Source organism: Saimiri boliviensis, chromosome 7 (assembly GCF_048565385.1).
Source record: "Saimiri boliviensis isolate mSaiBol1 chromosome 7, mSaiBol1.pri, whole genome shotgun sequence".
Classification (NCBI taxonomy): domain Eukaryota; kingdom Metazoa; phylum Chordata; class Mammalia; order Primates; family Cebidae; genus Saimiri; species Saimiri boliviensis.
The window spans coordinates 10,846,126-10,873,895 of record NC_133455.1 but is presented as its reverse complement, the minus strand read 5'-3'; the positions used below and the strand labels follow the sequence as shown (position 1 = coordinate 10,873,895).

The 27,770-nt window shown below is 46.8% G+C and overlaps 1 protein-coding gene across 4 annotated transcripts in view; it reads left to right on the top strand.

The window, feature by feature from the left end:
• Positions 1 to 27,770, top strand: part of CFAP251 (cilia and flagella associated protein 251) — a 91,867-nt gene that overhangs the window by 59,957 nt on the left and 4,140 nt on the right. For all 4 annotated transcript variants that reach the window (XM_074402135.1, XM_074402134.1, XM_074402136.1 and 1 more), the window contains 3 exons: positions 2,908 to 2,998; positions 3,209 to 3,352; positions 27,437 to 27,665. In XM_074402135.1, coding sequence (XP_074258236.1) covers positions 2,908 to 2,998; positions 3,209 to 3,352; positions 27,437 to 27,665 — 464 coding nt within the window. The remainder of the gene's footprint in view (positions 1 to 2,907; positions 2,999 to 3,208; positions 3,353 to 27,436; positions 27,666 to 27,770) is intronic.

Below are 27,770 nucleotides of genomic sequence, written 5' to 3'. Positions count from 1 at the left end.
TCAGATGGAGATGAGGAACCTGTTGGGAAATGGAGCAAAAGTGACTCTTGGTATGTTTTAACGAAGAGAATGGTAGCATTTTGTCCCTGCCCTAGAGATTTGTGGAACTTTGAAGTTGAGAGAGATGATTTAAGGTATCTGGCAGAAGAAATTTCTAAACAGCAAAGCATTCACGAAGTGACTTGGGTGCTGTTAAAGGCATTCAGTTTTATAAGGAAAGTAAAGCATAAAAGTTTGGAAAATTTATAGCCTGACCATGTGATGGAAAAGAAAAACCCATTTTCTGAGGAGAAATTGAAGCCAGCTGCAGAAATTTGTATATGTAATGAGGAGCCAAATGTTAATCCTGAAGACTACAGGGAAAAATGTCTCCAGGGTATATCAGCCGTCTTTATGGCAGCTCCTCCCATGGCAGCTCCTCCCATCACAGGCCTGGAGGCCTAGGAGAAAATGGTTTCATGGGCTAGGCTGGGAATCCCCATGCTGTGTGCTGCCTAGGGACTTGGTGCCCTGCATCTCAGCTGCTCCAGCCATGGCTGAAAGGAGCCAATGTAGAGCTCGGGCTGTGGCTTCAGAGGGTGCAAGCCTCAAGCCTTGGCAGCTTCTATGTGGTGTTGAGCCTGCAAGTGCACGGAAGTCAAGAATTGGGGTTTGGGAACCTCTGCCTAGATTTCAGAAGCTGTATGGAAACGCCCGGATGTCCAGGCAGAAGTTTGCTGCAGGGGCGGGGCTCTCAGAGAACCTCTGCTAGGGCAGTGTCGAGAGGAAATGTGGGACCAGAGCCCCCACACAGGGTCTCTACTGGGGTACCACTGAGTGGAGCTGTGAGAAGAGGGCCACCCTCTTCCAGACCCCAAAATGGTAGGTCCTTTGACAGCTTGTACCGTTTGCCTGGAAAAGCCATAGACACTCAATGTCAGCCTGTGAAAACAGCTGGGAGGGAGGCTATGCCCTGCAAAGGCTCAAAGGCAGAGCTGCCCAAAACCATGGGAACCCACCTCTTGCATCAGAGTAACCTGGATGTGAGACATGGAATCAAAGAGCTAATTTGGGAGCTTTAAGATTTGACTGCCCCCTGCCGGGCGCGGTGGCTCAAGCCTGTAATCCCAGCACTTTGGGAGGCCGAGACGGGTGGATCACAAGGTCAAGAGATTGGGACCATCCTGGTCAACATGGTGAAACCCTGTCTCTACTAAAAATACAAAAAATTAGCTGGGCATGGTGGTGCGTGCCTGTAATCCCAGCTACTCAGGAGGCTGAGGCAGGAGAATTGCCTGAACCCAGGAGGCGGAGGTTGCGGTGAGCCGAGATCGCGCCATTGCACTCCAGCCTGGGTAACGAAAGTGAAACTCCATCTCAAAAAAAAAAAGATTTGACTGCCCAGTTGGACTTGCATGGGGCCTCTAGCCCCTCTGTTTAGGCCAATTCCTCCCGTTTGGAATGGCTGTATTTACCCAATTCCTGTACTCCAGTTGTATCTAGGAAGTAACTAACTTGCTTTTGATTTTATAGGCTTACAGGCAGAAGGGACTTGCCTTGTCTCAGATGAGACTTTGGACTGTGGACTTTTGAGTTAATGTGAAATAAGTTAAGACTTTGGGGGACTGTTGGAAAGGCATGATTGGTTTTGAAATGTGAGGACATGAGATTTGGAGGGACCAGGGGCAGAATGGTATGGTTTGGCTCTGTGTCTCCACCCAAATCTCATCTTTAATTATACACCCATAAATCCCATGTGTTGTGGAAGGGGACTGGTGGGAGAGGGTTGGATCGTGGGGGCCCATGCTGTTCTCCTGGTAGTGAATAAGTCTCACGAGATCTGGTGGTTTGATACGGCAAAACCCGTTTCACCTGGCTCTCATTCTTTCTCTTGCCACTGCCATGTGAGACATGTCTTTCACCTTCTGCCATAATTGTGAGGCCTCCCCTGCCACGTGAAACTGTAAGTCCAGGAAACCTCTTTCTTTTGTAAATTGCCCAGTATCAAGTATGTCTTTATCAGCAGCATGAAAACAGACTAATACACCTTGCGTGCATTCATTTAGTAAGTCCTACAAGAATGTTGTGAGGCAGAATCTTCTCCTTTTATAGTGGAAAACACTGAGGCCAGGGAGGTGAAGTTACCTGCCCAGATTCACACAGCTTGCCAGGGGCAGAGTTAGGGACTTGCACACATGTCCATGTGACTCCACATTCTGGACGCTTCCCCACTTCCCCACTGTGGTCTACATAAGGTGTGTTAGATGTCCCAGCAAAGAGGCTGATTGCCCGATTAGCAGAAGTCCAGTCAGTGGATTATTAGAATTTCTGATGATTAGCCTTTTGTAGGAGGCAAAGTTGGTCTCATACAAAAGTAGGTTTTCTTACCATTGAAAGGGCCTATTTTTGGAAAATCTGACCTTGTGTTAGAGAGCAGAGGGTTATTTTTATCTGACTGGCATGGGTCCCTGTGGTCTCCTGAGTTTTTATGGAAGCAATTAGTGTTGGCAGTCCGCCTGTACAATAACCCATTCTTTTGACTCTGATCGTTCGTGGATCTAAAGTTACGGGTAAGGCTGTTCTGTCTGGGAGGATTGTGGTTTCAGAACACAGGATGCCTCCCCCACCCCAGGAGAGATGTGTTCCCCAAAGATTGCAGACAAATTGCCAAGCACCTGCCCTGTCATCATCGAGAGAATATCACCATAATGAGGGCGGATGCCCTCTACCTCCGAGTTCCACGCTTGAAATGCAACTTTCTGGTTTTGGCTTCGTTTTGAAGGGCCTTTTCTTAGCAAGTGTACAGAGACCCTAACTGTGTCTGCACCGTGATACCCTTTAGAGGGCTGCAGTGCTGTGCGGACCACCTTCTGACCTGTGCTCACGCTTGAGCGCTTTCTAACAGGGACATCTCTGTTACTGTTCCAGTGTCCTGGAGGCAGCGGTTTCTCTTGGGGGTGAAGACTTGACCCCATTCTACGGTCTGCTGTCTGGTGGCCGGGAAGGAAAATTCTACAGGGTAACTATCCCCAGGGTAAACACTTCCTGGTAACATCTAGTTGAGTTTTTAAAGCAGATGTGCCCGGGGTTAACCTTCTTGCTTAATTCCAATGCTCTGTTCTCCCACTGAGCTTAAAATGTACTTTCTAGAAAATGTCCTTGAGGTCTTCATGGATGTTTCAGACTTAAGCCTAAATGTGTTTTGTATCTCCCTTCTATTTCTACGTAGGAGCTGGAAGACTACTTCTACTATTCCCAGCTCCGCAGTCAAGGCATTGACACAATGGAGACCAGAAGGGTGTCGGAACACATTTGCCTGTCAGAGCTGCCTTTTGTCATGAGAGCAATTGGCTTTTACCCGTCTGAAGAGAAGGTAGGGAGAGCGAAAACAGGAGCAGCAACGGGCTATGCTATTTATAAAAAATGACCTCTGGGAACGGTCCTTATAGGTCAGAGTAAAAATTTCACATTTTTCTTGCATAAATGGATCAGAAAGATGGTTCTGGGCATTTCAGATTCACTCCTGAGTGACTGCCTATGGTAGGAGATGCTGTTCCTAAAAGGCGCACTCCTCATGGAAGTTCCACGTTGGTTGGAAAATGGATCTTGCAACCATGGTGTTGAATTGGATGTACTGAGGCTGCAGTCTCAGCCCTGCCCCTTGCTGGGCAAGGACCAGGCTCATAGGATTTTTTTTTTTTTCTTGAGACAGACTCTTGCTTTGTCACCCAGATTGGACTGCAGTGGTGCAATCTCGGCTCACCGCAACCTCTACCTCCCAGGTTCAAGTGATTCTCCTGCTTCAGGTTCCCACGCAGCTGGGATTACAGGCACCCACCACCACACCTGGCTAATTTTTGTATTTTTAGTAGAGACGGGGTTTTACCATGTTGGTCAGGCTGGTCTTGAACTCCTGACCTCAAGTGATATGCCCACCTCAGCCTTCTAAATTGTTGGGATTACAGGCATGAGCAATCATGCCCAGCCAGCCTCATACGATTTGAGGAAGGGACTGATGCCTTTGAAGTCCTGGGCACGGTGCTGGGTGCATAGGAAGAGCTCAGCAAAGGCCAGGAGTTATTATTATCATTACTGTTATTCTCGTGATATACTTGTTATTAATCTAGCAGGTGTTAATGGGGTACCTCTGGAAGGTGGGTGCTTGTCTGGGCTGTGGAGCATGGAGGGTGCAGCCATTCCTCATGACTGTACTGCAAAAGCACCCCCAGATGCAAGGAGCTCCAAGCAGGGTCAGGAAGCACCTCAGCGAAATGTTCCTCATACAAACTCTTGTTTAAAGTGCAGTTGCCAGGCATGGTTGCTTGCTCCTGTAATCCCAGCACTTTGGGAGGCTGAGGTGGGTGGATCACGAGGTCAAGAGATCGAGACCATCCTGGCCAATATGGTGAAATCCCATCTCTACTAAAAATACAAAAATTAGCCGGGTGTGGTGGCACACGCCTGTGGTCCCACCTACTCAGGAGGCTGAGGCAGAAGAATCGCTTGAACCCAGGAGGTGGAGGTTGCAGTGAGCCAAGATTGCACCACTGCACTCCAGCCTGGTGACAGAACAAGACTCTGTCTCAAAAATAAAATAAAATAAAATAAAGTGCAGTTAAACTAGGTGTGGCAGCTCGTGCCTGTAATCATCCCAAAGGGGAGGCCAAGCGGGGAGAATCACTTGAGCCCAAGAGTTTGAGAGCAGCCAGGGCAACATAGGGAGATCCGGTCTCTACCAACCATCCCCCTAAAAAATCTGCCAGGTGTGGTGGCCCTTGCCTGTGGTCCCAGCTACTCAGGAAGCTGAGGCAGGAGGATTGCTTGAGACTTGAAGGTGGAGGCTGCAGTGGCCATGATTGTGCCCCTGCACTCCAGCCTGGGAGACAGAGCAAGACCCTGTCTCAAAAAATAAATAAATAGGCCGGGCGTGGTGGCTCATGCCTATAATCCCGGTACTTTGGGAGGTTGAAGCAGGTAGATCACGAGGTCAGGAGTTCAAGACCAGCCTGGCCAACATGGTTAAACCCTGTTTTGATTTAAAAAAATACAAAATGGCCGGGCGCGGTGGCTCATGCCGGTAATCCTAGCACTTTGGGAGGCCGAGGCGGGTGGATCACGAGGTCAAGAGATTGAGACCATCCTGGTCAACATGGTGAAACCCCGTCTCTACTAAAAATACAAAAAAATTAGCTGGGCATGGTGGCGCGTGCCTGTAATCCCAGCTACTCAGGAGGCTGAGGCAGGAGAATCGCCTGAACCCAGGAGTTGGAGGTTGCGGTGAGCCGAGATCACGCCATTGCACTCCAGCCTGGGTAACAAGTGCGAAACTCCATCTCAAAAAAAAAAAAAAAAAAATTAGCTAGGTGTGGTGATGGGCACCTGTAATCCCAGCTACTTGGGAGGCTGAGGCAGGAGAATCGCTTGAACCCGGGAGACGGAGATTGTAGTGAGCTGAGACCACAGCCTGGGTGACAGAGGAAGACACCATCTCAAAATAAATAACTAAAGTACAATTTATTGTATTTCTTCTGAATTGAAATGTAAAGCATTCCCATTATATAAAGTTGGGGAAAGATATGCACGTGGAATGAAGAAAATAATTACTTACAATCCAGTACGCAGATGGAACAGTTATTAATGTTTTCCTGTTTTTTTGTGTATTTATATAATCATATATATAGTCATGCATCACTTAATGATGGGGAGATATTCTGAGAACTGTGTCGTTAGGCGACGTCATGATCGTGTGAATATCCTAGAGTGTCCCGACCCAAACACAGATGGCAGAGCCCAGTACATTCCTGGGCTGTATGGTAGAGCCTGTCGCTCCTAGGCGCCAAGCCTGAACAGCACGCGACTGCACTGAATGCCGTAGGCAGCTGTAACACAGTGGTAAGGATTTGTGTATCTAAGCATATCTAAACGAAGAAAAAGTACGGTAAAAATACGGTATTATGACCTTATGGAACCACCGTCATACATGTGATCTGTCACTGAAACATTATTAAGTGCAGTGTGACTGTATAAATGTATGTAGTTTCAAAAAACTAACTGGGCTAGGCGCAGTGGCTCACACCTGTGGTCCCAGCACTTTGGGAGCCTGAGGCTGGCATATCACCTGAGATCAGGGGTTTGAGACCAGCCTGGCCAACATGGTGAATCCCTGTCTCTACTAAAGAATACAAAAATTATCTGGGCACGGTGGCACATGCCTATAGTCCCAGCTACTCAGGAAGCTGAGGCAGAAGAATCGCTTGAACCCGGGAGACGGAGGTCGCAGTGAGTCGAGACTGCTCCACAGCACTCCACCTGGGCGACAGAGTGAGACTCCATCTCAAAAAATTAAAAACAAACAAAAAACTAATTGATACCACATTGAATGTGTGTTTGTATCCTATATTTTCCCTTAATATTGTATCATAAGCGTTTTCCATTATATCAAAAATTCTCTGAAAACATGCTTTTTAAAGGATATATTTTAATTTTTTTTTTTTTTTGAGACGGAATTTCGCTCTTGTTACCCAGGCTGGAGTGCAATGGCACGATCTCGGCTCACCGCAACCTCCGCCTCCTGGGTTCAGGCAATTCTCCTGCCTCAGCCTCCTGAGTAGCTGGGATTACAGGCACGCGCCACCATGCCCAGCTAATTTTTTGTATTTTTAGTAGAGACGGGGTTTCACCATGTTGACCAGGATGGTCTCGATCTCTTGACCTCGTGATCCACCCGCCTTGGCTTCCCAAAGTGCTGGGATTACAGGCTTGAGCTACTGCACCTGGCCTATTTTAATTTTTAAACTTTTTCTAATTTAAATAATAGAATTATAAAGACGAAAACAGGAATTACTCAGAGATCATCATCACTTATTATTTTGGTAGATATCCTATCATTTTATATGTAGACATAGATACATCTATACTTTTAAACAAAAAATTGAGATTATATGGTATGTATATGTATATGCCTATACATATCAACATTATATAGAGGATGTGTGTGTATATATATGTATCAACATTCTCAGTAACTTGTCTTGTGAGCATGGTGGTAAAAAGTCCTTGGCAACGTCTTTTAAAGGCCACAAACTTAACTGGACCATCCCCCAGCTGACAGGCATGTAAGTTGTCTGAAGTGGTTGGTGCCAGAGACACAGCTGTGATGAGCATCTCCGTGCATGGTTTTTGCATACTTCTCTAATTATTTTTCTGGGTCGTAGTACAAGAAGTAGAATTACTGGGTCAGAGACTATGAAACTGCAGGCCCTATTGCTAAACTGCTTTCCATAAATGTAGCATTTTACACGCCCATCGTCAGGAATATGAAAGTCCTGAAGCCCAGCTAAGACGTGATGTTCACATTCGGTGAGAACACTGGAGGGGTGTAAGCTGTGGTCGCAGTCCCTTCTCCGTGCTTCGGTGGCCTACCCAGAATCACCTGTTTTGTGTGCTCCATGTACACAAAACTCATTTCTGGAGAAATTAGTTATCAGAGCCCACTAACCCCTGCTAAGTCTTGAACGAGGACCTTAAGATCATCAGTACTCTTGTGAGCTCCTCTAAAGATCTTCGGCTGATGTGCCTTTTGTAGCAGCACACTGCTAGAAACATAAGCAACTCTGAGAAAGTTCGTACAGCCCACGTCAGAGTGTTCCTGAGGATCTTCCAAAGAGCGCTCCCTAGAGCGTGGCTTCCCAAATCGGAAGCTGCATCAGAGCCACCTGGGGTATTTACTGAATATTCAGCTCCTGGGCCTTGCTCAGGTCCAGCCAATCAGAATCTCCAAGAACAGGCCTGGGAGTCTCTACATCTCCTGGGGTGCTCACTGCAGAGCCACCCACATTTGAAGAGAGGGGTTCAACGCACTGAGTGGGATCATTAATCCTTAGTCAGCTTTCTTCTTCTTTTTTTTTTTTTCTTTCTTGAGACAGGCTTTTGCTCTTGTCACCCACGCTGGAGTGCAATGACGAAATCTCAGCTCACTGCAACCTCCACCTCCTGGGTTCAAGTGATTCTCCTGCCTCAGCCTCCCAAGTAGCTGAGATTACAGGCATGCACCATCATGCCCAGCTAATTTTTGGCTATTTTTTGTGTTTTTTAGGAGAGACAGGATTTCACCATGTTGGCCAGGCTGGTCTCGAACTCCTGACCTCAAGTCATCCACCCGCCCCAGCCTCCCAAAGTGCTGGGCTTACAGGAGTGAGCCACCATGCCCAGCCTCAGCCTTGTTCTTTGGTTACAAGTTACAGAAACCTAAGTTGACCCATTTTCTGGTTCACAGAATTCCAGGTCCAGGGGAGTGGTGATGGCAGCAGAACCTAAGCCAGGCCCTCATCCATGTCGCTGGGAGGGTCTCTCTCTTTAGGCCTTGTTTTCTGCTGTGCTGCCTCCCTCTGGGTCCAGCCCCCAGCCCATGTCCAGTGGGGTTCAACCCCAGAGGCAGTAGCCTGTCTCCTTCCCAGAGCTGCAGACACTGTCACTGTCATCCCTGCCATTGGGACATGTGCCACTCAGGTTGGCCAGGCCCGGGTACTCTCCTTCCTGCAGTGTAGGGTGGTCCCAGCCCCCCTTAACCATGAGGACTGTGACCAGGTGACAGCTAAGCTGTGGGCAAGTGTCTGAGTCTCTTCATGCCTCAGCTTCCTCATCTACAAAACGAGTGCAACAGTCGCACCCAGGAGCACTCCGAGCAGGTTGGCATGGCTTCCAGGAATTCTGAGCAGGGTGAGCAGGGCAAAAAGTGGGTCCCTCTTCATTCACACTTCCTTCTTTTATTTATTTTTTTTTTGGAGACCGGGTCTCATCGTGTCACCTGATCCTCTAGCCTCAGCCCTCCAAGTAGCTGGGACTACAGGTGCATGCCACCATGCTCAGCTAATTTTTAAAATTTTTCATAGAGTTGGGGTTTCTCCATGTTGGCCAGGCTGGTCTCGAACTCCTGAGCTCAAGCCATTCACCCTCCTCAGCCTCCCGTAGTGCTGGGATTCTAGGTGTGAGCCACCATGCCCAGACCTCATTTCCTTCTCATTTTACATTCAAAATGCTGCCTCCAGTGTCTCCTGGTTCCCATGCCCACTGCAATTCATCTGCATGGTTCTATCTGTGGTTCTGCTGCTTCTGTTACTAGCCCAACATTTATCTAACCAAATACCCAACTTCTCCGGGTGATTGGTTGGCCTAACACCTGGTACTTCAAGATGGAGAAAGGAAGAAGCACATCTTGGTGCAAACTAGCTGGCCTGGCTGCCGTTCCCAGCCCGCTTGGCAAGCCCTGCCAGTGGTGGTCTAGATGGGCGTACTCTCTGAAGATGAAGCTGGAGAGGGCTGCGCTCTCAAGGCTTGTCATCCTTATGACATGGTGAGGGTCTGTGCAGTGTCCGGTACACGGAGGTGCTCACTCAGTGGGACGCTCTTCCCTATTTCCTGTTGAGTCAGCGTGTTCCTCTTAAGAGGCTAATGTGATTGCCCCTCGTTTTCTTATTTTTAACTTTATTTTGTAAAATTCCAAGCAAGCACAAAATCAGAGAAAAGACTAAAGTGAACTCTTGGCCAGGCACCGTGGCTCACATCTGTAATCCTAGCACTTTGGGAGGCTGAGGCAGGAGGACGCTTGAGTCCAGGAATTCAAGACCAACCTAGGCAATATAGGGAGACCCAGAGACGAAAGGTAAAACAGTCAGCCATGTGTGGTGGTATGTGCCTATGATCCGAGCTACTCAGGAGGCTGAGGTGGGAGGATTTTGTGGGCCTGTGAGGTCACGGATGCAGTGAGCCATGATCATGCCACTGCCTTCCAGCCTGGGCAACAGAGTGAAACTCTCTCTCTCTCTCTCTCTTTCTCTCTCTCACACACACACACACATACACACACGTACACGCACACAGACACACACACCCCATTCCTGTCAATTTCAGCTTCAGTAATTCTCAGCTCCTATTTGGCCCAGACCTACTGACCTGCCCCCGCTCCATGGATTATTCTGAAGCAAGTTCCAGGCACCCTCACCTCACAAAGAGGCCTTTCAAACCCAGGCTCCCTTCCTTCCCAAGGCCTGCGGGCATCTGAGGTTCACACTTCTATGAAAGTCACCAAAATGCCATTGTGTAGGCCATGCCTCTCACAGTTCCTGTGGGTGAGGAGTCTTCTGGCAGCTCTCTGATGCCTGCAGGTCAACATTAACCATGGAGGCACACTGGGGAGGCTCCCGGGTCAAGCAGCCCTGGGTTTGGATCCTGAATGTGACCACGTGCCAGTTAAGACTTGGCCAAGTTCTGGAACCTCTCCATACTTCAGTTTCCTCATCTACAAAATAAACGTAATAGTAGTGCCCATCTCTGGAATCACTGTGAAGATTAAATGAGTATCCATTTAGTACAGTACATGGCACACATCAAATTTTTTAAAATGTCACCCAATATTTTTGTCTTTGTCATGATATTCCCGTCTCTGGATCCATCATTCCAGAAGCCCTTTATGGGAATGTTTCACTGACCTTGTGCTTCTTGGTGCACAAGACCCTTTCCAAAATCTAAAATGTTATATTTTCTTGATTTTCAGATGAAGATACTTTACATAAATCTCCAAATGTCATCAAATTGATGGCAGTCTTCTCACTTGTTCAGGATGTTTTTTTTAAGAGGCAGGGTCTCACTCTGTCACCCAGTGGTTCGATCACAGCTCACTGCAGCCTCAACCCCCCAGGCTCAAGTGATCCCTCTGCCTCAGCCTCTCTAGTAGCTGATACCACATCATTCAGGATTCTTGATTTTTTTTTTTTTTTTTTTTTTTTTTGAGATGGACTTTCGCTCTTGTTGCCCAGGCTGGAGTGCAATGGCTTGATCTCAGCTCACTGAAACTCTCACCTCCTGAGTTCAAGCAATTCTCCTGCTTCAGCCTCCATGCCTAGCTAATTTTGTATTTTTAGTAGAGACAGGGTTTCTCCATGTTGGTCAGTTTGGTCTTGAACTTTCAACCTCAGGTGGTCCGCCTGCCTCAGCCTCCCAAAATGCTGGGATACAGGCATGAGCCACCACACCTGGCCAGGATGCTTGATTTTAATTCCTGGGCTGTCCTGTTCTGTTGATGAGGTATTTAGCCCTGGCGATTAGTGCCTACCTGTCACACACAGTGCTTAAGAATAGGGGTGAACACAGAGGAACCCGTTGATCTCTGCTTCCTATAGAAATAAGGAAGTCCTGCATATGCCTGGAGCCCCAGCTACTTGAGAAGCTGAGACAGGAGGACCACTTGAGGCCAAGAGTTCCAGACCAGCCTAGGCATCATAGTGAGACCCCCCACCTCTAAAAAATTTGAAAACTTGGGCTAGGCACGGTGGCTCACACCTATATTCCCTGTATGTTGGGAGGCCAAGCAGAATGATCACTTGAGCCCAGGAGTTCAAGACCAGCCTGGGCAACATAAGGAGACCCATGTTAGCTGGGTGTGTTGGCGTGCGCCTGTAGTCCCAGCTATTTGGAGGGCTAAGGTGGGAAGGATTGAAGGATCACTTGAGTGCAGAAGGTAAAGGCTGTAGTGAGTTGTGGTTGTGCCATTGCACTCCAGACTGGACAGCAGAGTGAGGCCCTGTCTCAAAAAAAAAAAAAAAAATGTTTAGTCAGGGACGGTGGTGTGCAACTGGAGTCCCAGCTACCCTGGAGGCTGAGGCAGGAGGATCGCTTGATCCCAGGAGTTGGAGGCTATAGGACACTATGATCATGCCTGTAAATAGCTACTGTCCTCCAGGCTGGGCAACATAGCTCTTAAAAAAAAAAAGTAAAAAAGCCAGTGTGGTGGCTCACGCCTGTAATCCTAGCACTTTGGAAGCCGAGGTGGGTGGATCACAAGGTCAGGAATTCAAGACCAGCCTGGCCAAGATGGTGAAACCCTGTCTCTACTAAAAATACAAAAATTAGCCAGGCATACTGGTGGGTACCTGTAATCCCAGCTACTCAGGAGGCTGAGACAGAGAATTGCTTGAACCTGGGAGGCAGAGGTTGCAGTGAGCCGAGATCATGCCATGGCACTCCAGCCTGGATGACAGAACAAGACTCCATCTAAAAAAAAAAAAAAAAAAAGAAAAGAATTAAGGAAGTCTAACTATTAGAGATATACTCATTTATCCTATCATTGGCAAAAAATAATAAAGCTTAAACAACCTATCAAAATCTTGCTGAAGAGGCCGGGTGCAGTGGCTCACACCTGTAATCCCAGCACTTTGGGAGGCTGAGGCGGGTGGATCACGAGGTCAAGAGATCCAGACCATCCTGGCCAACATGGTGAAACCCCGTCTCTACAAAAAAAGGAAAAAAAAAAAAAATCTTGCTGAAGAAAAGGTATACGAAAAAATGTTAGTTGGCAACAAATGTTATAAAGTAACAAACATTGACAATTACTTAAAAACATAAAGACAGAAAGAAATAAAAACAGTGGTTGTAAGGTTAGCCCTGGATGTTGTTTCCCTGAAGCCACCACCTGTCAAAAGGGGAGTTTCGGAGCCCAACTCAGCGAGTGCCCCACTCACCCTTGGACTCCAGGGTTTTTAATCTACTTAAAAAAAAAACACATTTGCTCTTTGGAGATGTTTTCTGAAGGCTCCAAATGTGCCCCACATCTATGTGCAGACTCGATTAGCTGATGAGTTAGTTTATATGAAGCTGCACAGGGAGAAGATTCTAATCTTTTATTTTCAAGTCAGATTTATAGTGATTAAAAAAAAATCTTCTCAGGGCTTTGAAACTAACCCAGGATTTACCGAGGTTAATGAAACATTTCCTATTGAGATGTAGCCGTTTCTCCTCCTTCAGGAAGTTGCTTGGAGTATATGCCTTGCTGCTGGAGTGTGTTCACACTTGGTTACAGGAAAGACGCAGATGCAGGGTTTAAACCAGCACCCCAAAGACTATACATTATTGATATTTTTCTTACGTCATTACAACTGTCTTGGGGATTGGAAGCTAGTCGGTGTGGTACGCTGAAGCCAAATTATAGGAGAATATAACCCTCCCTGAAGAATTCCTTTCACGGAAAGCTGTGCTCAGGAGCAAAACATAGCCAAAGTGGTCAGGGTGGGCTGCTCCTAGAAATCACTTTTGAAAGCCGGGCACGGTGGCTCAAGCCTGTAATCCCAGCACTTTGGGAGGCCGAGGCGGGTGGATCACGAGGTCGAGAGATCGAGACCATCCTGGTCAACATGGTGAAACCCCGTCTCTACTAAAAAAAAAATACAAAAAATTAGCTGGGCATGGTGGTGCGTGCCTGTAATCCCAGCTACTCAGGAGGCTGAGGCAGGAGAATTGCCTGAACCCAGGAGGCGGAGGTTGCGGTGAGCCGAGATCGCGCCATTGCACTCCAGCCTGGGTAACAAGAGCGAAACTCCGTCTCAAAAAAAAAAAGAAATCACTTTTGAAATGGAAGATCTGCAGGGCGTGTAATGTTATCGGAGGACCCCTGGCTTAGGTGTCACCGTTTCTACAGATGATTTCATATACAAGGCAGTTCCATCCTCTATCTTTAAATGTGCCTTTTCCTCCAGGATGTTGGACTGTCGTGTTGGGGTGGGGCCCAGTATGTCATTCACTTCCCGCTTACTTACGGCTTCACTTCTCTTTAGCTTGCAGAGTGTTGTATTATCTTGACAGGTATAGGCAGGGAATTAACATCAGTGCAATCACCCAATCACCTAGTTCTATAAACTTAAGGCTAGTCCTGCAGAGACTTATGTGCTCAGCAAGTGCCCAGGTAGTGGATGCTTGTCAAATGTTGATTGAATGAGTGAATGAATCAATGATGCCCATTGGTCGTATTTGACAGCAGAGACAGGGAGAAAGACAGGGTGTCTGATCTATTCAGGAGCTTTGGCATAGCTTAGGAGCATTTAGAGAATAATTCAACAGTCGCTTAACTTTTTATTTTGTTTGCTATTTATTTTTTGCTTAACTGTAAAAAGGTGTGTATCTTTTGACTCAACAAATGTACATTGTTTTTTTTTTCTAGACCTATAACTACACTCAAGTCCCAAACACTTTTTTTTTTTTTTTTGAGACAAAGTTTTGCTCTTGTTACCCAGGCTGGAGTGTAATGGCGCGATCTCGGCTCACCGCAACCTCCGCCTCCTGGGTTCAGGCAATTCTGCCTCAGCCTCCTGAGTAGCTGGGATTACAGGCACGCGCCACCGGGTCCAGCTAATTTTTTGTATTTTCAGTAGAGATGGGGTTTCACCATGCTGACCAGGATGGTCTCGATGTCTTGACGTCGTGATCCACCCGCCTCGGCCTCCGAAAGTGCTGGGATTACAGGCTTGAGCCACCGCACCCGTGAAGGCTCACGCCTGTAATCCCAGCACTTTGGGAGGCCAAGGTGGGAGGATCACCTGAGGTCAGGAGTTCAGGACCAGCCTGGCCAACATGGTGAAACCCTGTCCCTACTAAAAATAGAAAAATTAGCCGGGTGTGGTGACGCACGCCTGTAATTCCAGCAACTCTGGAGGCTGAGGCAAGAGAATTGCTTGAACCTGGGAGAGAGGGGTTGCAGTGAGCCAAGATCACACCACCTTACTCCAGCCTGGGCAACAAGAGCAAAACTCCATCTCAAAAAAAAAAGAAGAGTGTACTTTTTTGTACGGAAAAATGCACCCAAGTTCATAATGATGTATATATGGAAGGAATAATTTTAAACATATAATATATATAAATATTGAGATGGGATCTCACTATGTTGCCCAGGCTGGTCTCAAACTCCCGGGCTTTGGCAAGCCTCCTGCCTTAGCCCTCCTAGTTGCTGGGACTACAGGTCCCTGCACCATACCTGACCTGAAGGGACAATTGTTGCCACATATTTATTGTGTTGATAATCAAAACAACCCTGATATCCATGATAGGAGATGAGATTAATAAAATAAGGCACACCTACACTTAGTATCCATTAAGAAATGAGATTGGCAGGGTGCTGTGGCTCTTCGCCTGCATTCCCAGCACTTTGGGAAGCCAAAGTCGGGGGATCGCTTGTCCCTGGGAGTTCAAGACAGCCTGAGCAACATAGTGAAGCCCTGTCTCTACAAAAAAATTTTTTTTGAGACAGAGCCTCACTGTGTGGCCCAGGCTGGAGTGCAGTGGAGCGATCTTGGCTCTCTGCAACCTTCACCTCCCAAGTTCAAGCAATTCTTCTGCCTCAGCCTCCTGAGTATTACAGGCAGTGCCACTATGCCCAGCTAATTTTTTGTATTTTTAGTAGAGACACGGTTTCGCCATGTTGGCCAGGCTGGTCTTTTTTTTTTTTTTTTTTTTTTTGAGATGGAGTTTTGCTCTTGTTACCCAGGCTGGAGTGCAATGGCGCGATCTCAGCTCACCGCAACCTCCGCCTCCTGGGTTCAGGCAATTCTCCTGCCTCAGCCTCCTGAGTAGCTGGGATTACAGGCACAGGCAACCAAGCCCAGCTAATTTTTCTTTGTATTTTTAGTAAAGACAGGGTTTCACCATGTTGACCAGGATGGTCTCGATCTCTTGACCTCGTGATCCACCCGCCTCGGCCTCCCAAAGTGCTGGGATTACAGGCTTGAGCCACCGCGCCCAGCCTCAGGCTGGTCTTAAACTCCCAACTTCGGGTAATCCTCCCGCCTTGGCCTCCCAAAGTGCTGGGATTACAGGTGTGAGCCACCGTGCCTGGCCACTTTTTTTTTTTTAATTAGCTGGATTTAGTGGCACCTGCATGAAGTTCCAGCTACTTAGGATGCTGAAGTGGGAGGATCACTTGAGTCCAGAGGTCAAGGCTGCAGTGAGCCATGATCCTGCCACTGCACTCCAGTCTGGGTGACACAGTGAGACTCTGTCTAAAAAAAGAAAACAACCCATCTAGGGGTTCTATAAATAAAAGACCTTTTCATTCAGTGGCATCTGCCCTCCTTAGGAGACAGTTGTCGCTATAAATCTGGGGAGACCTCATATATAATTTCTGTACATTTAAGTTCTCCTAATTATAAACATGTAGCTTGTGTTGCTTTTGTATTCAGAACAAAAACCAGAAAGAAAGATAAGCAAACAAATCCCCCAAAGCCCTGTGCGCTAATCTTCGTGGCTAAAGCATGGTCCCAGCTGGGAGGGAGGCGTGTGGCTGAGTGGCTCAGCTTCCCCCATAATGAGGGGGCGGGGATTTGAGCCAAGAGGCACACGGGGATAATTTCTGCTCTGCTAAAGACCCCCAGGGAATTTGGAAATTTGCACTTTGAAGAGAAGCCCTCAGTATGTTGCGTCTTGCCTGAAATGTAAGAATCAGCAGGTATTTGCATCCTGAACGTAAGAGAAGTGGCCCAGTGTTCTAGGGGAGGTCTTCCTGGCCAACAGAGGGTGCGCAGCCAGGCCCCTGCCCAGCAAGCAGTGGGCTTCCTGCAGAAAGATCAGAGCAAGACAAAACTCTTTCTGCTTTTCACACACGAAGCATTTAAAGAAATTAATCCTGGATTACTATGCAGCCATTAAAAACAATGCAGGGGATAGAGGCCGGGCACAGTGGCTCACACCTGTAATCCCGGCACTTTGGGAGGCCCAGGTGGGTGGATCACCCGAGGTCAGGAGTTCAAGAACTGCCTAGCCAATATGGCAAAACCCAGTCTCTACTAAAAATACAAAAATTAGCCGGGCATGGTGGTGCACACCTGTTATCTCAGCTACTTGGGATGCTGAGGCAGGAGGCAGAGGTTGCAGCAAGCCAAGATGGCACCACTGCACTCTGGTCCAGGCAACAGAGCGAGACTTCATCTCCAAAAAAAAAAAAAAAAAAAATGGAAAAGAATGCCGGTGATGGTAATGCATAACACCACTCTGAGAAAGCGAGGCCTAGGGAGAGAAGGAAGATTGCATAGTCACTCAGCGACCGAGGGCACAGCCAGGGTTTGAACCAAGCTGCTGGCTGACTCCCGATCCCAGGTTCTGTTCCTACGTATGTATGATTTGGTACAAAGAAGGAAGAAAAGCCTAAAAGTTCAGGCATCCAACACTGGTTATTGATGAGAGATGGGGAATTTCAGGGCATTTTATTATTTTTCTTCTTTATATCTCCATTATTAGAATTTTTCATAACAAGCATGTATCAATCTTTATGGGTTTTATGATATAAAAGGGTGGATCACAATGATGGTGGAAAATATATATATATTTTGTATTATTATTATTTTTTATTCATGTACTCTGGTATTTCCATATGAGCTTTATTTTAATTTTAATTTTTTTTTTTTTGAGACAGAGCCCTACTGTGTTGCTAAGGCTGGCGTGCAATGACATGATTGTGTCTTACCCCAACGTCTGCTTCCTGGGTTCAAGGGATTCTCCTGCCTCAGTCTCCCATGTAGCTGGGATTTCAGGCATGCACCATGCCACCCAGCTAATTTTTTTTTTTTTTGTATTTTAGTAGAGATGGGGTTTCACCATGTTGGCCAGGCTGGTCTTGAACTCCTGACTCAAATGATCAGCCCACCTCGGCCTCCCAAAGTGCTGGGATTACAGGTGTGAGCCACTGCACCTGGCCCATATGAGCTTTAAATTCAAATTTATTGCCAACTGTTTGTTTTTTTTTTTTTTTTTTGAGACGGAGTTTCGCTCTTGTTACCCAGGCTGGAGTGCAATGGTGCGATCTCGGCTCACTGCATCCTCCACCTCCTGGGTTCAGGCAATTCTCCTACCTCAGCCTCCTGAGTAGCTGGGATTACAGGCACGTGCCACCATGCCCAGCTAATTTTTTGTATTTTTAGTAGAGACGGGGTTTCACCAGGTTGACGAGGATGGTCTTGATCTCTTGACCTCGTGATCCACCCGCCTCAGCCTCCCAAAGTGCTGGGATTACAGGCTTGAGCCACCGCGCCTGGCCGGAAAATATATTTTTAAAATATTAATGTTCTTAGAATCGAAATGTTGTTACTTACCATTGCCATGGCTTCTCTGTATTATTTCTCTCCTTTTTTTTTTTTTTTTTATCTGGGATGGAGTTTCACTCTTGTCATCCAGGCTGGAGTGCTTTGGCGCTGTCTCAGCTCACTGCAACCTCCACCTCCCTGGTTCAAGCGATTCTTCTGCCTCAGCCTCCTGAGTAGCTGGGACTACAGGCACCTGCCACCATGCTCAGCTGATTTTTGTATTTTTAGTAGAGACCAAGTTTCACCACCAAATCATGAGCTCAGGATTTGCACTCCTGACCTCATGATCCTCCCGCCTCAGCCTCCCAAAGTGCTGAGAGGATCACAGGCATGAGCCACCGTGCCCGGCCCTTACTTTCTTTTCTTAAAAAAACTTTTTAAAGGTCTGTTTCAGACCTTTAAAAATATTCACTGGGGGCTGGGTGCAGTGGCTCACTCCTGTAATCCCAGCGCTTTGGGAGGCTGAGGCAGGCAGATCACGATGTCAAGAGATCAAGGCCAGCCCAGCCAACATGGTGAAACCCCGTCTCTATTAAAAATACAAAAATTAGCTGGGCGTGGTGGTGCATGCCTGTAGTCCCAGCTGCTCTGGAGCCTGAGGCAGGAGAATCACTTGAACTTGGGAGGCAGAGGTTGCAGTGAACCAAGATCATGTCACTGCACTCAAGCTTGGAGACAGAGTGAGACTCCATCTCAAAAAATAAAAAATTAAAAATTAAAAAAAACAAAACAACAACAAAATTCACTGGGAAGGGAAGAGTCCCTGGAGGTGTTTGAGGCCTGGGTTCTGATGAGGGGCAGGGTGACAGTCACCCTAAAAGGCACTGTGAATGGGTGTTGTTCACATGGAGTAGAAGGCAGTGGGCAAGAGCTCCAGGCCAGGTCTTGGCTGCCATCACCTGAGACTTCGTCCAGAGGGCAGAACTGTGTGTGCATGCCCCACTCCTGGAAAAAGAGGCAGATCTAGTTCCTGGAGGGAGGTATGCAGCAGTTGGGGTCACAGTGTGGCATGAATAGCAGAGGGGGCTCACAGGGGTCTCCAGATGTGGCCATGCAGTGACGCTGCCCAGCCCTGACCGCCCCCTCCTCAGCCCACTGCTCCCTGCTCTGGGTCAGCGAGGAGATGCAGGGGAGGTGACCAGGAGAAGTTGTGAGTGAGGATGATGAGCGGGGACAAGAGACTGTGCCCCATCGATTGAGGATGTTCTAGGTGTATTGTGTGTTGGGAGGAGGGGGTGAGGAGGAGTGTGAGTGTTCCCAGCCCTGCGGGTCCACGAAACCATTACAAAAACAAACCTGTCCCCACCAGGAGCCTGCCTATAAAAACAAGGAATGGCACCAGTTCAGATGTATGGTGTTTCTCTCCATTTAATAGGGAGATTATAAAACTTAATTCTAGAACATAATTCTAAGGACATCAGTGGCTTCCTGAGGCTGACAGCAGGGATCACAGACCCAGAGGCCTGTGTCGTCAATGGCAGAGGCGGAAGTAAGATGCTCTAGGGTGAGGGGACTCTGGCCCACCACCGAGAGGCCATCCTCAGGTCTTGAGGCCTGGAGCAGTTGGGCCAATGGAGGCCCAGATGCTGTATTTCTAAATGTTGAAAAGTTACCCATCAAAGAACAAGCTGCTAAACAAATATTTCCCCCCTGAGAGTTCAACCTTCAGCATGAGCTGATTCAAAGTTCAAACCTGAATAGGCAGAATGCAGGGCCAGGCTGAGACTGCCCCACGTGTCCTCCCAGCCCTGGCTCCATCCCTGGCCACTGTGGGCATGCCATTCAGGAGGTGGACAGCTCTCTATACCCTCCAAACTGTGGCCCCGAGCCACCCTTCTGGCCTGTGAGTGGGCAACACCCCCTGGCGGCCCTCAGGAAGGTGAGATCCCCACAGGCCCCAGAAGTGGGCTTAGGTTATTTGGGGGAGAGAAGCCTTGGGTTCAGGTACCCAGAGTGTGGTCTAGAATGGGGTGCATGGGCTCGAGATGGGCACCTCCTCTGCACCCTCCTCCTCATACTTGTTTCCCAGCATGGAGTGCCTTCCCTGACCTCCTCCTGGCCAGACCATTCATGGCTCTGCAGTAGGCCCACCTCTTCCAGGAAGCCTTCCCTAGCCCACCTGGCTGAGAGCTCCTCCAGCCTTTGATGATGTTCTCCTGCATCTTGACACTGAATCTTTTAGAGCCACGGTAGACAACCTTTTAAAATCACTTAAGGGCACTTAAAAAAATACATCAGTATTTTTGCACCTGGGCCCCAGCCTCGTGCAACGGAACCTAGGGATGGAGCCTGTTTGGCGTGGACAGTTTTTAAAGCCCCAGGGGTTTCTTCCAGGCAGCCAGGGCTGAGGATGTCAGTGATGGAGCCTGTTTTGTTAAATTCGCTCTTTCCTTGTGTCTGTCATTTCTTGAGCGTCTCTTCACATGGCCCAGACCTATGCCTGGCACTTAGTAGACGCTGAGTAAATATTTGCTGACCAGCAATTGAGACTGAAAACCACAATGCAGAACTGTTCTAGTAATAATTGAGTGATTTGTACTTCACTGGCTTTGCGCTAAACCAAATGCTCAGTAACTACTAGTAAATCGAGTGAAATTAACAAGGGCAGTAAATGATTATTCTAAGCCTCTTGTGAGTTTCAAGAGAAATTATTTTTGTGGCCTCACTTGTGTCCACATTATTTACCTCATCATCCATCCATCTATCCATCCATCCATCCATCCATCAACATCTCTCTGAGCCTCTATAATGTGCCAGGCTCTGAACTAAGCTGCCGGGGAAATGGAGATGAAAGCTCTGGCTACAGCTTAATGGGGAAAACAGATGTGAGCCCGGAGAAGTAGAGCATGCACTGCAGCTGCCACCCATTATTACTCTCTACTGAAAGTCACAAGCTTGGGGCTGATTCATTTTGGCACCAGTATCACCTTCATGAATCCCTGTGGTCTAAGAGCAGCAGTACTCAAAGTGTGGCCCCCAGAACAACAGGATTGACGTCACCTAGGGACTTATGAGAAATGCAAATGGTCAGACCCTATCCCAGACTCAGAAACCCTGCAGGTGGGACCAGCCGTCTGTTTTAATAAGACCTCCTGATCTTCGTGGTGGTTGATGATGTTTGCAAGCCCTTGCCCTCCAGCTGTGTTTCTCAAGCTTGGCTACACATTCAGATCATTCGAATAAGGAGGAGCTTCCAAAAATTTGGTCCCTGGACCAATTAAATGGGGATCTCAGCTGGTTGAGGTGGCTCGTTCCTATAATCCCAGCACTTTTGGAGGCTGAGGCAGGCAGCTCACTTGAAGTCAGGAGTTCGACCTGACACCAGCCTGGCCAACATGGTGAAACCCTGTCTCTACTAAAAATACAAAAATTAGCCAGCTACTTGGGAGGCTGAGGCAGGAAAATTGGTTGGATTCAGGAGGTGGAGGTTGCAGTGAGCTGAGATTGCGCCACTGCACTCCAGCCTAGGCAGCACAGTGAGACTCCCGGAATTGTTGAAGCTCTCCAGGTGAATTGAATGAAGCCCTGCCTTGGCAGGCGTGATAATGCCAATCAAAGGCCAGGCTGACTGACGACCACCAGAGTGTCTGGGCCACTCAGCCAGGACTCCTGCTTCTCTCAAGTCATCTTCACACAGGGACATTCAGAACAAGCTCCACGTTCTATTTCCGGCTCCGAGGTTCCTCTCCCAAGCATGAACTTTGTTCAGACATGTAGCAGAATCTGCCTTTTCAATGAACACTTTCGAAGTCAGCTCAGGAAGGAAATGTCAGTGATGCCGAAGCTGCCAACTCTGTGCTTGTTGAGTAGTGATTCTTGATCAGTCATACGGGAAGAGAGAGTAAGAGGTGAATCACATGCTGAGTGGTTTGTGCTGCGAATGTTTGTGGAGCTCTTTGGAACTCTCTGGGTATGAGTAACTCAGGCCCTTATGAATTTCTTTTGTCATCTTAGTCTCCTGCTTCTGAACTAAATTAAATCATATATTACATTGAGAATTTATATATACATTATTTATTTTTGTTTTCTTTTTGAGACAGGGTCTTACTCCTCACTTCTGTGGCCCAGGCTGGAGTGCAGTGGCACAGTCATGGCTCACTGCAGCCTCCACCTCCAGGGCTCAGGTGATCCTCCCATTTCAGCCTTCCAGGTAGCTGGGACTACAGGCACAGGCATCGCCACACCAAGCCAATTTGTTGTATTTTTCATCAAGACAGTGTTTCACCATGTTGCCCAGGCTGTCTCAAACTCCTAAAGCAATCTACCCACGCCGGCCTCCCAAAGCGCTGAGATTATAGGTGTGAGCCACCCCACCTGGCCAAATTATAATTTATGTTATGATTACATGTATTCTAATTAGCAAGCGCATAGAAAAATATAATAATCATAAGAATAATTACTGTCTGTTGAGTGCTTGCTATGTGTTAGGCATTATGTTAACCATTTTACATACATCATCTCAATAAGCTTCAAAAAAGCCCAATGCATATGTATTACTATATTCCCTGCTTTTTCAAGATGAAGAAACTGAGGATAAGGAATGTCATTAAGTCACTCAAGGTCATATAGACAGAAAATGGCAGAGCCAGAGTTAGATCTATCATTAAAGATTGCTGTCTCTTTCAGGCCCCACCTCTACTACCTCATGGTAAATAGTGGCATTCGTATATATTAATATTGTCAAAATTTTTTAGTGTGATATACAAATAATTGCTACTGGATAGTGTTTTCTTCCTACATAAAATTATATATGATTTAACAGGCAATTGCACATAGTATAAACTCAGTAAACGCTATATATGAAACAGTGCTACCATTTACAGCTACTATAATAATATCAATTGTGTATCAATTAGTTAATTTGTATCTGTAACCAATAATGTTATTTGAAAAGGCCGTTCCTGGAATGTTACTTTTTTTTTTGAGACAGGGTCTCACTCTGTGGCCCAGGCTGGAGTGCAGTGGTGCAATCAGGGCTCACTGCAGCCTCGATTTCCTGGGCTCAAGCAATCCTCCTGCATGAGATCCCCAGTAGCTAGGACTGCCACCACACCTATTTGGTGTTTGTTTGTTTGTTTTTGAGATGGAACCTCACTGTTTCCCAGGGTGGAGTGCAGTGGCGTGATCTTGGCTCACTGCAACCTCTGCCTGCCAGGTTCAAGTGATTCTCTTGCCTCAGCCTCCTGAATAGCTGGGATTATAGGCACACACTACCGCACCCAGCTAATTTTTGTATTTTTGGTAGAGATGGGGTTTCACCATGTTGGTCAGGCTGGTTTCAAACTCCTGACCTTGTGATCCGCCTGCCTCAGCCTCCCAAAGTGCTGGGATTACAGGGGTGAGCCACTGTGCCCAACCTAATTTTTTAATTTTAGTAGAGATGAGGTCTCATTATGTTGCCAAGGCTGTTCTCAAACTCCTGAGCTCAAGCCATCCTCCCACCCTGGCCTCCCAAAGTGCTGGGATTACAGGCATGAGCTACCATGCCTGGCCTGGAATGTTGCTTTGAGAATATGTGGCATCTCTGAAAATACTAGGTGATTACTTAGATACAGTGTTTAAGGAAAAAAGCAGTTGTAAAATTATATATACCAGTTTTGTAAAAAATATGCACATATATTTTATATGCATAGAAAAAATAGGAAGGAAGTGCCCCAGATCTTTCAAAAAAATTGTGACTGGCTGGATTACAAGAGATTTTTATTTTTTTATTGCTACTTGAGGCCAGACCAAGATGTAAGGGCGAAGGATACTTGAGACAGGTTGGTAGCTTGGCACTGCTTCAAACTGGTGTCCTCTGAATTTTTGTTCCACATTTGTTAAGTGGGACAGGGAGAAATTGGTTACCAATTGATAAATATTGTGTACAACTATAGATTAATTTTCTGGCTCATTCCCAGAGACCAAAGTGGAATGCCTATTCTTTGGTGGGAGTAGCGGGGAGAGGAAGCAAGTTATTTCCCACTTTTCTGTTGCTCTTATTCTTTCTTTGTAAAATTCCAAACCCCACAGTTTATTGGGAAATACCTTAATTTAAAATGTAAATCCTAAGATAAGTTACTAACTCCTAACCCTTCCCCTGGTATAATTGGAGTTTCCGCATTTCAGCTGACTGCTACACACACGGTACAAAAATACTGCAGAGAGAGAGGCTGATGGCAGTTTTGAGGAGCAGTTTTGTTTGTTTCTTTAATTATTCGATTTCTTTCTTCCTCGTGTTTTGCCTGTGACATGAGATGTCCTGTGAGAAGTCCTGTGTTAACTGGCACCACATTTCCACTTAAACCTAGACACGTCAGCACCCTTTGCTCATCCTAGAAAAATTAGAAAATACACAAAGAATGACTTTCCAAATGAGAAGGGGAATTTTTAAAAATTACTATTTTTTAAAGCTGTAAAGAATGAACATCTAAAAGATCTTGAGGGTCTGGATTCTCTAGGGGGCAGCAGTAGTAGCACAATCACATGATCATCTGCTAGTGGCCAAAAGGAAAGGCCTTATCTAGAAGGTATTTAGGAGCCTGGAGTCACAGCTTTTCTCTCTGATGAGAAGCTGTGTACGCTCTAAGGTGAGTGGCCTGGTGCAGCCGCGCTGGAGAGTGTTTTAAAGTTCTTGCAGTGAAAAGTTGCCACATTTTCTTTTGCTTCATACAGATGCATGAACCTAAGCAACTGAAGTCTGAAAGTGGGCCGGGCGCAGTGGCTCACGCGTGTAATCTCAGCACTTTGGGAGGCTGAGGTGGGTGAATCACCTGAGGTCGGGAATTCAAGACCAGCCTGACCAACATGGAGAAACCTCATCTCTACTAAAAAAATACAAAATTAGGCAGGGATGGTGGTGCATACCTGTAATAGCTACTCAGGAGGCTGAGGCAGGAGAATCACTTGAACCTGGGAGGCGGAGGTTGCAGTGAGCCGAGATCGCGCCATTGCACTCCAGCCTAGGCAACTAGAGCAAAACTCCGTCTCGAATAAAAAAGTCTGAAAGTGAATGAAATGCCATGTGCCAGCATTGTGTACCTGTGTGGGTGACAACTTGAGAGCAACAAGTGACTGGGTTTAAGGTGATCTCTGTTTAAAGGCATCTTTAAAGCAAAAGGAAGCAATCTCTTTGTGTTTTAAAATTATTATTGCCCTTGTGCAAACTGAAAATTCAGATACAGGTACATGGGGCAAGGAGGTAGTGAGAGGGCCTGAGGGAACAGCAGACAGGTGAACGCAAAGGCACGCACCACAACACCCAGCTAAGTTTTGTATTTTTTGTGGAGACAGGGTTTCACCAGGTTGCCCAGGCTGGTTTCGAGTTCCCAAGTTCAAGCAATACTCCTGCCTCAGCCTCCCAAAGTGCTGAGATGACAAAGTGTGAGCCAGTGCTTCTGGCCATCATCTCTCAAAAAAAAAAAAAAAAAAAAAGAAAAGAAAAAATGGGGGGCAGGCATGATTGCGCACTCCTGTATCCCTGAATTTTGGGAGGCAGCTGTGCTGCAGCCTAAGTGACAGAGCGAGATTCTGTCTCTTAAAGAAAAAAAACAATTTAAGTCTCCCAATCCCTGATTATGAAATGTCTTTCCATTTACTTATGTTTTCTTTCACTCTTTTTTAAACAATATTTTGTAGTTTTAGAGCACAAATCTTACATTTTTTGTTAAATATATTTCTAAGTACTTTATTCTTCTTAATCCTATTATAAGTGGAATTGTTTTATTGATTTATTATACTTCTTGTGGTGTTCACTGCTAATGTGTAAATAAATAAAATAGATTTTTTTTTTTAGTTAGATTTTCACATTTGTCACCCAGGCTGGGTGTAATGGCGCTATCTCTGCTCACTACAGCCTCTGCCTCCCAGGTTCAAGCGATCCTACTGCCTCAGCTCCCCAAGTAGCTGGGACTATAGGCATGCACTACCACGCTTGGCTAATTTTGTATTTTTAGTGGAGGTCGGGTTTTACCATGTTGGCCAGGCAGGTCTTAAACTCCTGACCTCAGGTGATCTGCCCACCTTGGCCTCCCAAAGTGCTGGGATTATAGGCATGGGCCACCATGCCTGGCCTCAATTGATTTTTTTTTTTTTTTTTTTTAAGACAGGGTCTCCCTTTGTATCCCAGGCTGGAGTGCAGTGGCATGATCATGGCTTACTGCAGCCTCGAACTTGTGGGCTCAAGCAGTCCTCCCACCTCAGCCCCCTGAGTAGCTGGGACCACAGGTGTGTGCCACACACCTGATTAATTTTTTGTTTTTTGTAGAGGCAGGGCCTTACTATTAATATGTTTCCCAAAATGGTCTCAAAGTCCTGGCCTCAAGCAATCCTCCAGCCTCAGCCTCCCAAAGTGCTGGGATTACAGGAGTGAGCCACTGCACCTGGCCTATAATTGATTTTTATATTACTGATCTTATACCCTGCAACCTTGCTGAAGTTGTTTACCAGTTCTAATAGTTTTTAGTGTGTTCTTTTTTTATATACAAGAATGTGTTACCTGCAAATAGAGATAGCTTTGCTTTTCCCGTTCAATTCTGGGTGCCTTTTATCTTCTTTTTCTGTCAAATTTTTTTAGTAGAGACAGGGTTTCACCATTTTGGCCAGGCAGGTCTCCAACTTCTGACCTCAGGTGATCCACCCACCTCAGCTTCCCAAAGTGCTGGGATTACAGGTGTGAGCCACTGCGCCTGAGCACTCTCTCCTTTTCTTGAAAGGATGCCTGCCATACTGGAGTAAAGGCCCACCTACTCCATCCGGCATGACCTCATCTTAAATCCTATCTGCACTGACCCTCTTTTTAACGAGATCATATTCTGAAGTCCTGGGAGTTAGGACTTCAACCCATGACAGACGTGTTCTAAGCTAACCGTGAACATGTCTGTCTGTTACTCTCCAATTTTTTGTTTTGTTTTGTTTTTGGGCAGAGTCTTGTTCTGTCACCTAGGCAGGAGTTCAGTGGCATGATCTTGGCTCTTGGCTCACCGCAACCTCAGCCTCCGGGGTTCAAGTAATTCTCATACTGTGCCTGGCTAATTTTTATTTTTATTTTTATTTTTATTTTTATTTTTATTTATTTATTTATTTTTGAGACGGAGTTTCGCTCTTGTTACCCAGGCTGGAGTGCAATGGCGCGATCTCGACTCACCGCAACCTCCGCCTCCTGGGTTCAGGCAATTCTCCTGCCTCAGCCTCCTGAGTAGTTGGGATTACAGGCACGCGCCACCATGCCCAGCTAATTTTTTTGTATTTTTAGTAGAGACGGGGTTTCACCATGTTGACCAGGATGGTCTCGATCTCTTGACCTCATGATCCACCCGCCTTGGCCTCCCAAAGTGCTGGGATTACAGGCTTGAGCCACCGCGCCCGGCCTTAATTTTTATATTTTTAGTAGATACGGGGTTTCACTGTGTTGGCCAGGCTGGTCTTGAACTCCTGGCCTCAAGTGATCTGTTGGTCGCAGCCTCCCAACGTCCTAGGATTACAGGTGTGAGCCACCGCACCAGCCTTACTTTCTGATTTTTAGAAATCTATCCGGGTGCCTTTTTAATTTACTGTGGTCTCTGTTTTAAATATATTTCCCCTAGATTGAGGATATATTTAACGAAATCAAATTTGGGGAGTATGTGGACACTGGAAAGCTAATCGACAAGATCAACTTACCAGATTTCCTCAGAGTGTACCTTAACCACAGGCCACCTTTTGGTAACACCTTGAGTAGCATCCAAAAGAGCTTTGAGGTGCTCGGTTATACCAACTCCAAAGGGGAAAAGGCCATTCGAAGAGAGGACTTCCTGAGACTGCTCATTACCAAAGGTAAGCACATACACCGGGATGTCTGGCAACATCCTGGGGCCATTCCCAGTGTAGAGAACCGAGTGTGGGGAGCCAGCCCCTGTGGGAGCTCCATCTTTCATAAAA